The sequence below is a fragment of the Molothrus aeneus genome, chromosome 22 (assembly GCF_037042795.1).
Source record: "Molothrus aeneus isolate 106 chromosome 22, BPBGC_Maene_1.0, whole genome shotgun sequence".
In the NCBI taxonomy this organism is placed as follows: domain Eukaryota; kingdom Metazoa; phylum Chordata; class Aves; order Passeriformes; family Icteridae; genus Molothrus; species Molothrus aeneus.
The window spans coordinates 6,005,127-6,018,115 of record NC_089667.1 but is presented as its reverse complement, the minus strand read 5'-3'; the positions used below and the strand labels follow the sequence as shown (position 1 = coordinate 6,018,115).

At 44.7% G+C, this 12,989-nt stretch overlaps 1 protein-coding gene across 2 annotated transcripts in view; it reads left to right on the top strand.

The window, feature by feature from the left end:
* The window catches only part of CBL (Cbl proto-oncogene), a 37,640-nt gene that overhangs the window by 17,165 nt on the left and 7,486 nt on the right, over window positions 1-12,989 (top strand). For both annotated transcript variants that reach the window (XR_010784889.1, XM_066564287.1), the window contains exons 4-14: window positions 1,157-1,313; window positions 2,768-2,889; window positions 3,341-3,478; window positions 3,888-3,975; window positions 4,373-4,504; window positions 4,938-5,141; window positions 6,816-6,947; window positions 8,230-8,568; window positions 11,070-11,164; window positions 11,592-11,747; window positions 12,248-12,351. Coding sequence is in view for 1 of the 2 variants with exons in the window: in XM_066564287.1 (XP_066420384.1) it covers window positions 1,157-1,313; window positions 2,768-2,889; window positions 3,341-3,478; window positions 3,888-3,975; window positions 4,373-4,504; window positions 4,938-5,141; window positions 6,816-6,947; window positions 8,230-8,568; window positions 11,070-11,164; window positions 11,592-11,747; window positions 12,248-12,351 (1,667 nt within the window). In the remaining variant the exon portion in view is untranslated. The remainder of the gene's footprint in view (window positions 1-1,156; window positions 1,314-2,767; window positions 2,890-3,340; window positions 3,479-3,887; window positions 3,976-4,372; window positions 4,505-4,937; window positions 5,142-6,815; window positions 6,948-8,229; window positions 8,569-11,069; window positions 11,165-11,591; window positions 11,748-12,247; window positions 12,352-12,989) is intronic.

The following is a 12,989-nucleotide window of genomic DNA, read 5'->3' as shown; positions in this document are numbered from 1 at the left end:
TCTGGTTGGCCCTTCAGGAAGGGCTTTGTCAGGTTAAAATAAATGATGGGAGAGACCTACTGCTCATTCCTACATTAAATTTCCCAGTTTTTGTCCTGTCTGCTTTTAAATGTGTCAAGTGATGAATCTTTCCCCAGTTTCCCCAGGAGACTCTTGTATTGTCCCAGTGTTTTCCTTGATTATTCAGCTTTAATTTTCCTCTCCTTGATTTAATTCTTTAACTTTTAAGTAAGCTCTACAAGCTATGCAAAATAATCCTTTCTTCTTCCAAAGGTTACCATGCCCCCAACATGGGTTGTTCTTTAGCTGAGCCATAATATTATATTCTTTTCATCTTCCCTCCAATTAGTCTTTCCAATCATTCACTCACCTCTCTTCTTCTCTGAATTTCTGTGTAGAAAATGGCTTTGCTAAGAGTGAAGGGGAAAGGGAAATGTAACAGTCTGTGTGTGCAGACTGCTGAAATGTCAGGTTTAATTTCTGTATCTAATGAAACACTGGCTAAATGAACCATGGAGGTGTTCACAGCAATGTTTGGGGATTAAAGTTAATGGATTGGGTACTGCTTTCAGACGGAGGGAGCTGAGGTACTTCACCTAAAGGGTTTAATTAGTAGCTGTCAGAACAAAAAGCCATAATGTATTTACTCATGAATAGCACAGTTGTCTGAAGCGAGGCATTTTCTTTCTGTGTTTCTATGCCACTTGATTTATTAAAAAAACGAAAATATTCCTTTAAACAGGAGCCTGTGTTTTGGCTTCTGATTATCTTCCTTCTCCAGTTAATGCTTCTTTAGAGAGTTGGTTGCAGCTTTTTTTTTTAACCATCTAGACTTAACTTCTTCTCTGCCAGCTGCAGCACTGTGAAATTATTATCAAGTGATGTTGTGGTAGGACTGCAGAAAGAGGGAAAAGAGAAACCAGAGGGGGGCTTCTAATTCCAAAATTTTGCATGTGCAGAGAAAATTGCTATAATTTCATTTGGCTGCTGATTTCCTGCAGTACCAAGAAATCTGGTTTTTTGTGTAACATGAATAAATCTCGTGTGGCTGTTTTTGATTTTCCTCTATTATCACAACGTGGATACTGACAAAGATAAGGTGTGGGTGTGTTCATGGTGTGGTGCTCAGCCATTTGCCCTTCCCTGCTTTCCCCAGGACCATTGTTCCTTGGAAGAGTTTTCGGCAGGCCCTGCACGAGGTGCATCCCATCAGCTCTGGCCTGGAGGCCATGGCTCTCAAATCAACCATTGACCTGACCTGCAATGACTACATCTCAGTGTTTGAGTTTGACATCTTCACACGACTCTTCCAGGTGAGAACTGAGCAATGGGAATCACTTCAGGTGTTTTGCTCTTCTTTATCCAGGCCAATATTTTACACTCATTATTTGTGCTGTATGGGATTTGCTTGCCTTGCCCTCCATCCCTTAAAGAGTATTACTTAAGACCCCATATTGCAGTAAATGTGAGTAATATTTCTGGCTGTAGAATAAGAAAAATCCCTAAATATACACTGCAACTCCCAGGCACATTCAGCATCCTGCCATGAATCAGGATTTCTCTTTCAAAGGTCACTTTGAGACTGAAGCTCTGACACAGCTTCTGCAAGCCAGGAAATGTGAAGCTTAGTTCATCACTCTGTCTTCCCTTTCTTTATTGTCAGATTTATTTTCCATGGAGGGGGGGGTGTTCAGGATGGAGCTCAAGCATGGAAATTTGGGTTTCCTATCTTTTGAACTGCCCCAGCCAGGATGTTGTGAACATGTCTGTGTGTGTGAGGAATCTCTGTATCACTGAAGGGATATTAACAGTAGGTGAAATTCTTCCCCACAGTCTCTAATAGTGCTAAATTCAAAAACACAGCTTCTGATGGTACAATTAGGTATTTACAAGAACAATCACTTACTTCTTTGGCTCTGACTTGCCTTTTCCCATGTGATGGGGTGGGTTGTAATTAAGAGATGTCTAGATGAAAAATTCCCATGTTTGGTGTTGCAATGTAGCTGATCTCATTCAGCACTTTTTCCAAGTGTTGTACATAAAGAACAAGTCAAGAGCTGCTGCAAATTCCAGGGGTTGCAGAGTTCTTAGGGAATGCTGATACCTTCCTGCAGACAAGTTAAAAAACTTGGAGAAATCAGGGGAGATTTACACAGCCAAGCCTTTCTCAGGACTGTGAGATTTCAAATGGTTGTTATGACTTTTGGGGCATCATTTTAAGCAATATTTGAGATGTGTGTGCTGGTTTCTTCATTCAGATCTGAGCCCAGCCACAGTCCTTGCCACACCCTGGTGAGGCTGGGTTGGTGAGGAACAGTCACAAGTTACAGACAGTGAAACTGAGACAGAGGGGAGGCCACTGTCCCCAGGCCATGCAGGAAGTCGGTATTGGAGAGCAGAGCAGTCATGGTTCCTGGGCTCTGCATAATCTCATTAAACTCCTGCCTTTATCCCTGTCTGGGGAATGACTCATTCTCTCTGCAGAAGCAGCACAATTGATGGCTATTCTTAAGCTGTGACCTCAGTGACTTCTCCTTTTGTATTTATTAAGGGAGTTTTGATTAAGGTCTGTCTTAGGTGATAATTTGATCCCCAACAAGCGACAAACTCAAATGCCACGTGCTGCATGGGAATGAATGTTTTGATTTCTCTACTGGCTTTGTGGTGGAACAGAAACATGTTCCTCTAACTGCAGAACCCTTTGATTCAGGAACATTAACCCTTTCCAGAAGTGTGTGGTTAATTTGTTTCTTTGGTTATTCCCCAGCCCTGGTCATCTTTGCTGAGGAACTGGAACAGCCTGGCAGTGACTCACCCTGGCTATATGGCATTCCTCACCTATGACGAGGTGAAGGCCAGACTGCAGAAATTCATTCACAAACCTGGCAGGTGAGAGGGAGCTCAGCCAGCAGGGAGGGTCTGCCTGCCATCACTGATTGCAGCAGGGCTGACACAGATTATCTGTGCTCCTTTCTGCAGCTTGTGTGGTCACTTCTGGGCTGCTTTTAAACAGGGAAGCCTCCTGTAGTGTGTTTGTTTGTTGGGTTTTTCAAAGTTGATTTGAAACAAATGGTTTTAAGGATGTTAGCTTCTCTTACTCTGGATTCTGGGTTTAATTTCACCTGGAGGCCAGTTGGATTCTTTTCTCATTTTGTATCATATTGCAAAGTTCCCCTTTGAACTGCCTGGGCCTCAGTTGAGGAAAGCTGCTACAATCATCAAGTTATTCCTACTAATTTTATTTACTGTCTTGATATGGCCAGACAAAGGCTGCCTACTTGTCATTGAACGTTTTCAGTCAGTTCCAAGCTGAGGTTTCTTTCCCTTTGTGTGTTTTTAGTTACATTTTCCGACTGAGCTGTACCCGCCTGGGTCAGTGGGCCATTGGCTACGTCACTGCAGATGGGAACATTCTCCAGACAATCCCCCACAACAAACCTCTTTTCCAAGCACTGATTGATGGCTTCAGGGAAGGCTTGTAAGTAACTTTATGAAAATTAGGACAACAAAGCAGTTAAGATTTGAATAGCCCCATTGCTGTCAGTGGAATAAGTCATTGCTGAACTATTTTGGCACTCAGGAATTACTGACAGCTGTCTTTGCACTGTAGAGCTCTGCAAGAGCAGATGATAAATGTGCACCAGTGTTTCCCTTCTCATAAATCCTTTTTTTTTTTTTTTGTCAAACCCTTAATTTGAACCAATACTTTTAAGAATAATGTGTTTAATTTTGGAATTTCTGGAATAAAATTCCTCCAGAATTTTAGAATTCAGAATACCAGAATACCTTGACTTCCCACCCCTTGCTTCTCACCTTCCCACCTCCAAAAGAAACCTTAGATCTGTGTACAGGCATTTAGAGATATTTTTTCTCCCAACTTCTTCCAGTTATTTATTTCCTGATGGCCGGAATCAGAATCCTGATTTGACTGGCTTGTGTGAGCCCACACCTCAGGACCACATTAAAGTTACACAGGTGAGTAAAGTATTCCATAAAAGATTCCATTCCATGCAACTCTCTGCCTTTCTCCCTGATTTCCACCCTCCTTAGCTATTCACCCAGTTCTGTCAGAATTGTTTTTAGTGCTGCAGCATTTTACAAAATTCAGAAATCTTTGTGTGATAGGGATGGGCAGATAAGATGGCAAAAACAGATTTTAAGGGTTTATTTTTAGAATGTTCTGCCAACGTTGATGCTTTTGTGCCATTCAACATCAACACGTCTTGAACCCTGCTTTTCTTGGGATGCTTAAATGAAAATTATTGGATCATTTGAATTCCACTTTTTTCAGAGCTTGACAGACGCATCTAGCACATAAAATGATGGTGAAATCTTTGCATTTATGCTGTGATTTATGCTGGCTTTCCCTCAGGAGCAATATGAGCTGTACTGTGAGATGGGCTCCACTTTCCAGCTGTGTAAAATCTGTGCTGAGAACGACAAGGATGTGAAGATTGAACCTTGTGGGCACCTGATGTGCACCTCCTGTCTCACAGCCTGGCAGGTGAGCCTTGGCCTCTTCTTTATCTGGCTCTTCTTTATCTCTCTGAGGGCAGCTGCTTGATCTTTTACAGGTATTCTCTTCTTTTGCAGATTCTTATACAGAATATCTTTTACAGGTATATTCTTTTCTCAGAACTGTTCAGGTGTGGAGAGAACATAGCAGAAACATTTTCTCGTTATGTCACAGCATCAGAAGCTGTTTAGATGCCTCATATCTTAATATGGAATAAGGAAAAACTGTGAATACTTCCTAAAGTGCTGTTTTTCTGCTTCAAGGAGAAAATATTCCCTATTTCTAGCCCAGTTTTCCTTTGTTATTCCTCCCAGTCGAAAGCTCCCTGCCAAAAAGCAGGTTACAAGCTGATTGTTTAGGGAGCAGGTGATAATTGTGCCCCCCAGAGGCTGCTGTGACAGATCTCTTGTGTCCCCTGCAGGAATCTGAAGGCCAAGGCTGTCCCTTCTGCCGCTGTGAGATCAAAGGCACGGAGCCAATCGTGGTGGATCCCTTTGATCCCAGGGGAGGAGGAGGATTGTCCAGGCAAGGGGCAGAAGGAACCCCCTCTCCCAATTATGATGATGATGATGATGACAAAGCTGATGATTCCCTCTTCATGATGAAAGAACTCGCTGGTACCAAAGTAAGTTCATAAATGATAAATGTGGCAGGGCCTTTTCTGCAGCAGTTTTCTTTTGGTGATTTTTAGTGCCTGTGAGGTTTGTCAGACCATGTAGCAGTAAACATCCTGCTCCCTACGGAAAACAGGGGTTTAGGTCCAGTTTTGTGAGCTCATTTCACACTGCCAGTTTGGGATCACAATTTAAAGCCTTTGATCTCTTGTGTGTTGTCTTGGAGGAATCTCCAGAGGGGTGAAAAAGCTGGACTGACCTGTTGGAATGGAAGGTCTGGGTTTGGAGCTCTCCTCTGTGTGTTAGATTTTGATTTTCTAGCCAGAATTCACCCAGATCAGCAGAAATTCATCCATTTTTCCCCAGTGATGGATACAGCCTTCCCAAGGTCCTGATAAATAACAGGGCAGGCTGTTCTGCTGAGGAACTCAGTTTGGCTGTCACCTTTTTATATGGTGGCTGATAAATCTGTCGAATAAAGGTGTGATAACTCTTCTTCCCTCCAGGAGCTGTGTACAGGCATTCTTTGTGGATCCCTGCGTCACTTTTTCATTTCATTTTCATTTCTCATTTTAAAATCTGATTGCTGCTCTTGCATTTTTTTTTACTGCATAGGGAAGTGGGTTTGAATTTGGTTAATTTTTAATAGCTGAATCAACTAAAATAAGCTGCATTTCCTAGTCAGAAAAAATCTCCACCTCTGGTTTACCTGGAGTCTTTTTTCCCTTTATCTTCCATCCTGTGAAAAAATATACTAATCTGTAAACACTGTTCCTGGAGGCCTTTTTTTTACATATTTTGGGGAAGCAAAGCAATTTTCTTGGTGTGACATCCTGTCAATGTTGGCTTTAGTGAGCTCAAACATACGTGAAGCTTTTCAAAATGCAACAGCACTAACTTTGATTGTAAAAAAAGAGAAAGAGAATAACAGGCACTGTGCTGCTTTGTTAAGTGGAAAAGCAGCTTTCCAGAGACAAAAATGGAGGCTTTGGTGCACACCAGTGCTGTGTGGTGAAAGCAGTTTGCACAGGGACAGGAGGCTTTGCAGCAGATCGTGCCCTCTGGTGTTGAAAAGCAGCTTGTCCCTGCTCCAGGCCCACTGAGGCAGCTTTGTTACTCCATGAGAGCAGCTTGGTTTGGGTTTCTAAGTTGAATTTTTGTTACTCCATGAGAGCAGCTCGGTTTGGGTTTCTAAGTTGAATTTTTGTTACTCCATGAGAGCAGCTCGGTTTGCATTTTCATTACTCTATAAAACACCTTGGTTTGGGTTTCTAAGTTGCTTTTTTGTTACTCTGTCAGGATAACTTGATTCGTGTTTCTAAAGTGCGTTTTTGTTACCCCATCAGGACACCTTAGTTTGTGTTTTTAGGTTGCATTTTTGTTACTCCATCAGAACACCTTGGTTTGTGTTTCTAAGTTGCATTTTTGTTATTCCATCTGGACACTTTGGTGTGTGTTTCTAAGTTGCATTTTTGTTACTCCATCAGGACACCTTGGTGTGTGTTTCTGAGTTGCGTTTCAGTGGTGTCTGACTGCTAAGCTTGGATTGCTCCAAGCGCTGGGCGCCGCCTCCATTCCTGGAGGACAGCTGTTACCCACAGAGCACTTTGTAGCTGGAGAGGCTCTCCAGAGGGCAGGAACTCCTGGCCTGAGCCCTGTGCTGATGTCCCATGTCTCTCTCTCAGGTGGAACGCCCTCCCTCGCCGTTCTCAGTGGCTCCTCAGGCCGCGCTGCCCCCTGTGCCGCCCCGGCTGGACCTGCTGCAGCAGCGAGTGGCCAACCCGCCCGGGGCCTCCAGCCCTGGCACCACTTCCAAGGTCAGACACAGCCCTTTCTTTCCCCTTCAGTGTGGTTTGAGTGGGGCAGAATCAGACACAGCCCTTTCTTTCCCCTTCAGTGTGGTTTGAGTGGGGCAGAATCAGACACAGCCCTTTCTTTCCCCTTCAGTGTGATTTCAGTGGGGCAGAATCAGACACAGCCCTTTCTTTCCCCTTCAGTGTGATTTCAGTGGGGCAGAACAATCTGGGGACCCCGACATGTTCTCTCTGACATCCCCAAGTACTTTCTTCTTTTTCTGTCCTGCATCCTGAACTACCAGATTATTATTGCTGCTATCACATTCTCTGTTTTCAGCCTCAATCCCTGCTCCCTGCACCCTTTGGATTTCCCTCATATTTTGTTCTAGCTGATACAGAAGGTATCATATTTCTCTCCCCCAACTTTTCTGCACTCATTTCTCCATCAAGCATTTTTTACATAGAAAATGAAGGAAGGAATTCAATGTATGTGACTGGGAGAAATGAACTGGCTTTCTGATTGATCAGCAGAAGGCAGGAGGATGATCTTGGTGGCATTAAGTTAATGGTACTTGAGATGCAGCAGCAGTTCTTCATCTGGTTCAGATGAAATAATGAAATTAGGAAAGTTCAGGCAGAAGAAAATACCTGTTTCTGTGAATACTTATCACTGACTGATGAATGTTAACTTGTACAAATAACCCACAACTGAATCATTTTTTTAAATAATGGGGAGGCTCTGTTTGGATTCCAATCCAAGGCTGCTGTAAGCTGATGTTTTCCCTCAAGAAGAGGAATCTGGGTGTTGCTATAGGACACGAAAGAGCACAAGCACACACCGCTGTTCTCGAGGTGAAGAAAAAAGGAAGTTTATTTTCTGACTCCAACATTTATAGTTTTCTAAGAGTGACAGTGGATTGGAGGGTGACAGTGCCACCTCTCCAATGACACTGGACAAACCAGCAGTCTGTCAGCTTTCTCTTCTTTCATAAAGTAATGCAAAACAATGAGTTATTTACAGAAAGTGTGTGAGAAAGTTTGCTACAAGAATGTCAACATCAGAAAGCTTAGAAAATCTTCAAAAATCAGGGTGACAATCTGGGGTGTTCAGAGCCTGGCTGGAGCGCACGTAGTTCCTGTGTTATCTCCTCAAGCCTGTGCAGAAGGTGCGGAGACATCTCGACATTCTTGGAGATGATGTACTAATACCAACAGATAAACCCACCCCAAACTCTCCCTCCTGTTTATCTCTTCTGCCTGGGCTGTCTGTTCTAAGCACTGTTTCTCTCCCTGCTCCTCCCAGGCTGCTCCAGGTGCTCTGCACAAGGACAAACCTCTGCCGATCCCCCCCACGCTCCGGGACCTGCCCCCTCCACCACCCCCGGACCGCCCGCACCCCCTGGGCCCCGAGAGCCGCCCGCAGCGCCGGCCCCTGCCCTGCACTCCTGGCGACAGGGACAAGCCACCCCCGCTGCCCTCCAACCGCCAGGGCGACCCCTGGCCCGCCAGGCCCATGCCCAAAGCCCCAGCGGAGCCCTGGGCCGGCAGGGAGCTCTCAAACCGGCACTCGCTGCCCTTCTCGCTGCCCTCGCAGCTGGAGGCCAGGGCGCTCGGCAGCACCCTCAGCCTGGACAGCCCCACGGTGAGTAGCTCTGGAGGGAGCCTGGAGGGGCAATCTGGGAGAAAAGGCACCTTCCTCTCATGCTGAGGAGTGGGATTTTGTCATGGGGGAGATGGAAAAGAATTGGTGTGTTCTAGCCAAGGGAGATACTTTCATTCCTTTTGGGAACAAAGTTGAAAGCCCCATGGTGAGTAGCTCTGGAGGGAACCTGGAGAGGCAGTCTGGGAGAAAAGGCACCTTGTTCTCATACTGAGGAGTGGGATTTTGTCATGGGAGAGAGGGAAAGAAATTGGTGTGTTCCAGGCAAGAGAGATGCTTTCATTCCTTTTGGGAACAAGGTTGAAATCCCAGTTGAAATGCCAATTGCCTGGTTGTGGCATTCACATGTCCTCTGAACGTGCTCTCGGCAGCACCCTCAGCCTGGACAGCCCCACGGTGAGTAGCTCTGGAGGGAGCCTGGAGAGGCAATCTGGGAGAAAAGGCACCTTGTTCTCATGCTGAGGAGTGGGATTTTGTCATGGGGGAGATGGAAAAGAATTGGTGTGTTCTAGCCAAGGGAGATGCTTTCATTCCTTTTGGGAACAAAGTTGAAAGCCCCATGGTGAGTAGCTCTGGAGGGAACCTGGAGAGGCAGTCTGGGAGAAAAGGCACCTTGTTCTCATACTGAGGAGTGGGATTTTGTCATGGGAGAGAGGGAAAGAAATTGGTGTGTTCCAGGCAAGAGAGATGCTTTCATTCCTTTTGGGAACAAGGTTGAAATCCCAGTTGAAATGCCAATTGCCTGGTTGTGGCATTCACATGTCCTCTGAACGTGCTCTCGGCAGCACCCTCAGCCTGGACAGCCCCACGGTGAGTAGCTCTGGAGGGAGCCTGGAGAGGCAATCTGGGAGAAAAGGCACCTTGTTCTCATGCTGAGGAGTGGGATTTTGTCATGGGGGAGATGGAAAAGAATTGGTGTGTTCTAGCCAAGGGAGATGCTTTCATTCCTTTTGGGAACAAAGTTGAAATCCCAGTTGAAAGCCCCGCAGTGAGTAGCTCTGTAGGGAACCTGGAGAGGCAGTCTGAGACAAAAAGGCACCTTGTTCTCATACTGAGGAGTGGGATTTTGTCATGGGAGAGATGGAAAAGAATTGGTGTGTTCCAGGCAAGAGAGATGCTTTCATTCCTTTTGGGAACAAGGTTGAAATCCCAGTTGAAATGCCAATTGCCTGGTTGTGGCATTCACATGTCCTCTGAACGTGCTCTCGGCAGCACCCTCAGCCTGGACAGCCCCACAATGAGTAGCTCTGGAGGGAGCCTGGAGAGGCAATCTGGGAGAAAAGGCACCTTGTTCTCATGCTGAGGAGTGGGATTTTGTCATGGGAGAGATGGAAAGAAGTTGGTGTGTTCCATGCAAGGGAGATGCTTTCATTCCTTTTGGGAACAAGGTTGAAATCCCAGTTGAAATCCCAATTGCCTGGTTATTGTTCACCTTTCAGTGCTGAAAAGCTGAGGATGTCTTCTGTTGTTCTCTTGTCACAGACATATTTTATGAAAAATCTTTTTGCTAAGATCTTTTCTCTTTTCTCAGCTCTGGAGAGAAGCTGAGAGGCCTCAGAAATGAAAAATTAGCAAAAAACTATCTGCTGCTGTGGAATGCAGAGGTTTATCTTTGATTAGTCTCACGTGGTTGTTTCTCATTAATAGCTAATCACAGTCTAACTGTCTCAGACTCTTTAGTCAGTCACAAGATTTTATTATCATTTTATTCTTTTCTTTGCTAGCTTCCTGATGAAATTTTTCCTTCTACTCTTTTGTATAGTTTTACTATTTCATTTTTTTAAAATATATATCATAAAATAATAAATCAACCTTCTGAAACATAGAATCAAATTCTCATCTCTTCCCTTGTCCTGGGACCCCAGTGAACACCACCACATTCTCTGCAAAATTCTGATTTACTCTGCTGGCTTTTCAGCCCTGAGAAAACTACCATGTCAGCTGTGAGGAGTTTGACTGGATAAAACCTGAGTTCAGTTTGGGTCTGTTCACCTGCAGGACACTGTTACCAGTGAACTGATTAGTCCAACATTTTGTTGTCTAAAAGAAATTTCAGGCAGTTTTGCTTTCCTTGATTCCATTTCCTTATTTTTTCCTTCTAATGCTTCCAGCTTTCTAAAATTGAAACAAGCACAGTTTTAGCCAGATTTTCTAAGAAAATGGCACGTGCACAGTCTAATCCTGTCTCCATTTCTGTCTTTATCTGCATCCTTTTCCTCTTGGCTCCCATCTTGGCCTGTTTCAGCTGAATTTGCCAAGGCCATTGGAACCTCAAAATGTGAAGTTCTTCCTGCAGGAAAGTCCCTGCAGTGTCCCCACTGAGGGGAAGCTGTCAGAGAATTCCTAGATTTCTGAGGTGTCAGTGAATTCTGTGGGAGAAATGAGGATACTTCATTCCCACAGAGGCTGTACAAGGAGTGGCTTTGCAGCTACACTGGGCCATGAGTTGTTTCTGATTCCTGGTTTGGAATTTTGTCTTCCAGAGCTCCAACAGTGGTCCAGCAGCAACCTCAGAGTGTGAACACCCCAAAATCAAACCCTCCTCATCTGCCAATGCCATCTACTCCTTAGCTGCCAGGTCTGTTGGGACTTTTTATACCTTACAGAGTGGGAATTGCTGGGTGCTGGGTGCCAGGAACAGAACTGGCACAACCCTTTCAGTCTTGGTTTTAAACTCTGACAGATTCAAAACACAATTTAGAGAAAGCAGCTGAAATCAAGGAGCTGTGGGGAGTGGTGGGAGCTCCCCTGGGCTGTGGCAGTTGCCATCAGCTCTTTAATAAATTCACTTTTGAGTGGGGCTTTGTGTGATATAAATGTGCATGATATTGTCACTTCCTTTTGCATCATGACCTTGTGCTGGTGTGACCTTGTGGGCTGCATCCTGAAAACCAAATTATTTCTTTAGACAGACTTGCTGTGAGGTGACTGTGGATTTTAAAGGGCACCTTGGTATTAATTAGATTCGGTGTAAATGTTTTATATCTTGTTTCTCCTGCCTCCAGACCACTGCCTGTACCAAAACTGCCTCCTGGGGAGCAGTCTGAGAGCGATGAGGACACTGAATACATGTCACCATCCTCTCTGCCTGTGGTGCCTCCAGGTCCTGCTGTGCAAAAACCAGAGCTCAAAATGCCTTTGGAAATGACTCAGAGTTTACGGTGAGATTCTGGCTGGGTTTGCACTCCCTCCTCCCAGCTCTGGGGCAGCAGATTTGGGACATCAGGGTGGGAATTTCGCTTGCTCAGATTTCTGAATTCCCCCAGTGATATTCACCAGATCTTGACTAAAATAGCAATAAAGGAAATGTGACCACTGCTCTTTGCAGAGTCCTTGTACAGTATTAAAGGACTCAGATATCCCCTTCCTTCCCACTCTCTCTGCCAAGAACCTTTTGAGAGCAGAAACAACTGAAATTCAAAACTCTTACTAAAATGTAATTTTCAGTGGTATCAGTTTTGGTGGTATCATTTTAACTCTTTTAAGCTGAGGTACTCTACTGCAATAAACATTAATAGAGCATTTTCTAGAACAAACACTTCACAGAGCAGTGGTGATTTCACCTTGAAACAAGAAGCTGTGCACAAACTCTGTCACAGAGGCAGGGTGGAGGTGGTGGCCACTGTCACCTGTGTGATGGGGAATGTCTTCTCTCCCTCAGAGTTTTGGACTGTGACCAGCAGCCCGAGGGCTCCATGTATGAAGCAATGTACAACATTCACTCTCAAGCAGCATCCTCTGCTTTCGAGGCTGTCAACGCTTCTGGTGAGTGGGTGTGCTAAAGAACAGCTGAGCAACTGGCCTACAATGAATTGCTCCCAGTGGAACAGCATTTTAGGCTGAATTAGAGGAATTACATTTGGTTTTGTTGTTAAAATAGCTGGGATGTATGTGGAAGTACGAGTCTGTACTTCATGCACACTGAATCTATCAAGTATTTTTAACCTAATCACAGAATCACTGGATCACAGAATCACAGAATCAGAATCACAGAGTCACAGAGACACAGAATCACTGAATTGCAGAATCACAGAGTCATAGAATCACTGGATCACAGAATCACAGAATTACAGAATCAGAATCACAGAATCACAGAGACACAGAATTACTGGATCACAGAATCACAGAATTACAGAATCACAGAGTCACAGAGACACAGAATCACTGGATCATAGAATCACAGAATTACAGAATCACAGAGACACAGAATCCCAGAATGATGAGGTTGGAAGAGACCTCTAAGATCATCCAGTCCAACCTATGCCCTCACACCTCAACTACACTGTAGCACCAAGTGCCATGTCCAGTCTTTTTTTAAACACATCCAGAGATGGTGATTCCACCACCTCCCTGGGAAGAGCATTCCAGTGCTTGAATTTTCCCATCTGGAAAGAGCTGCCATT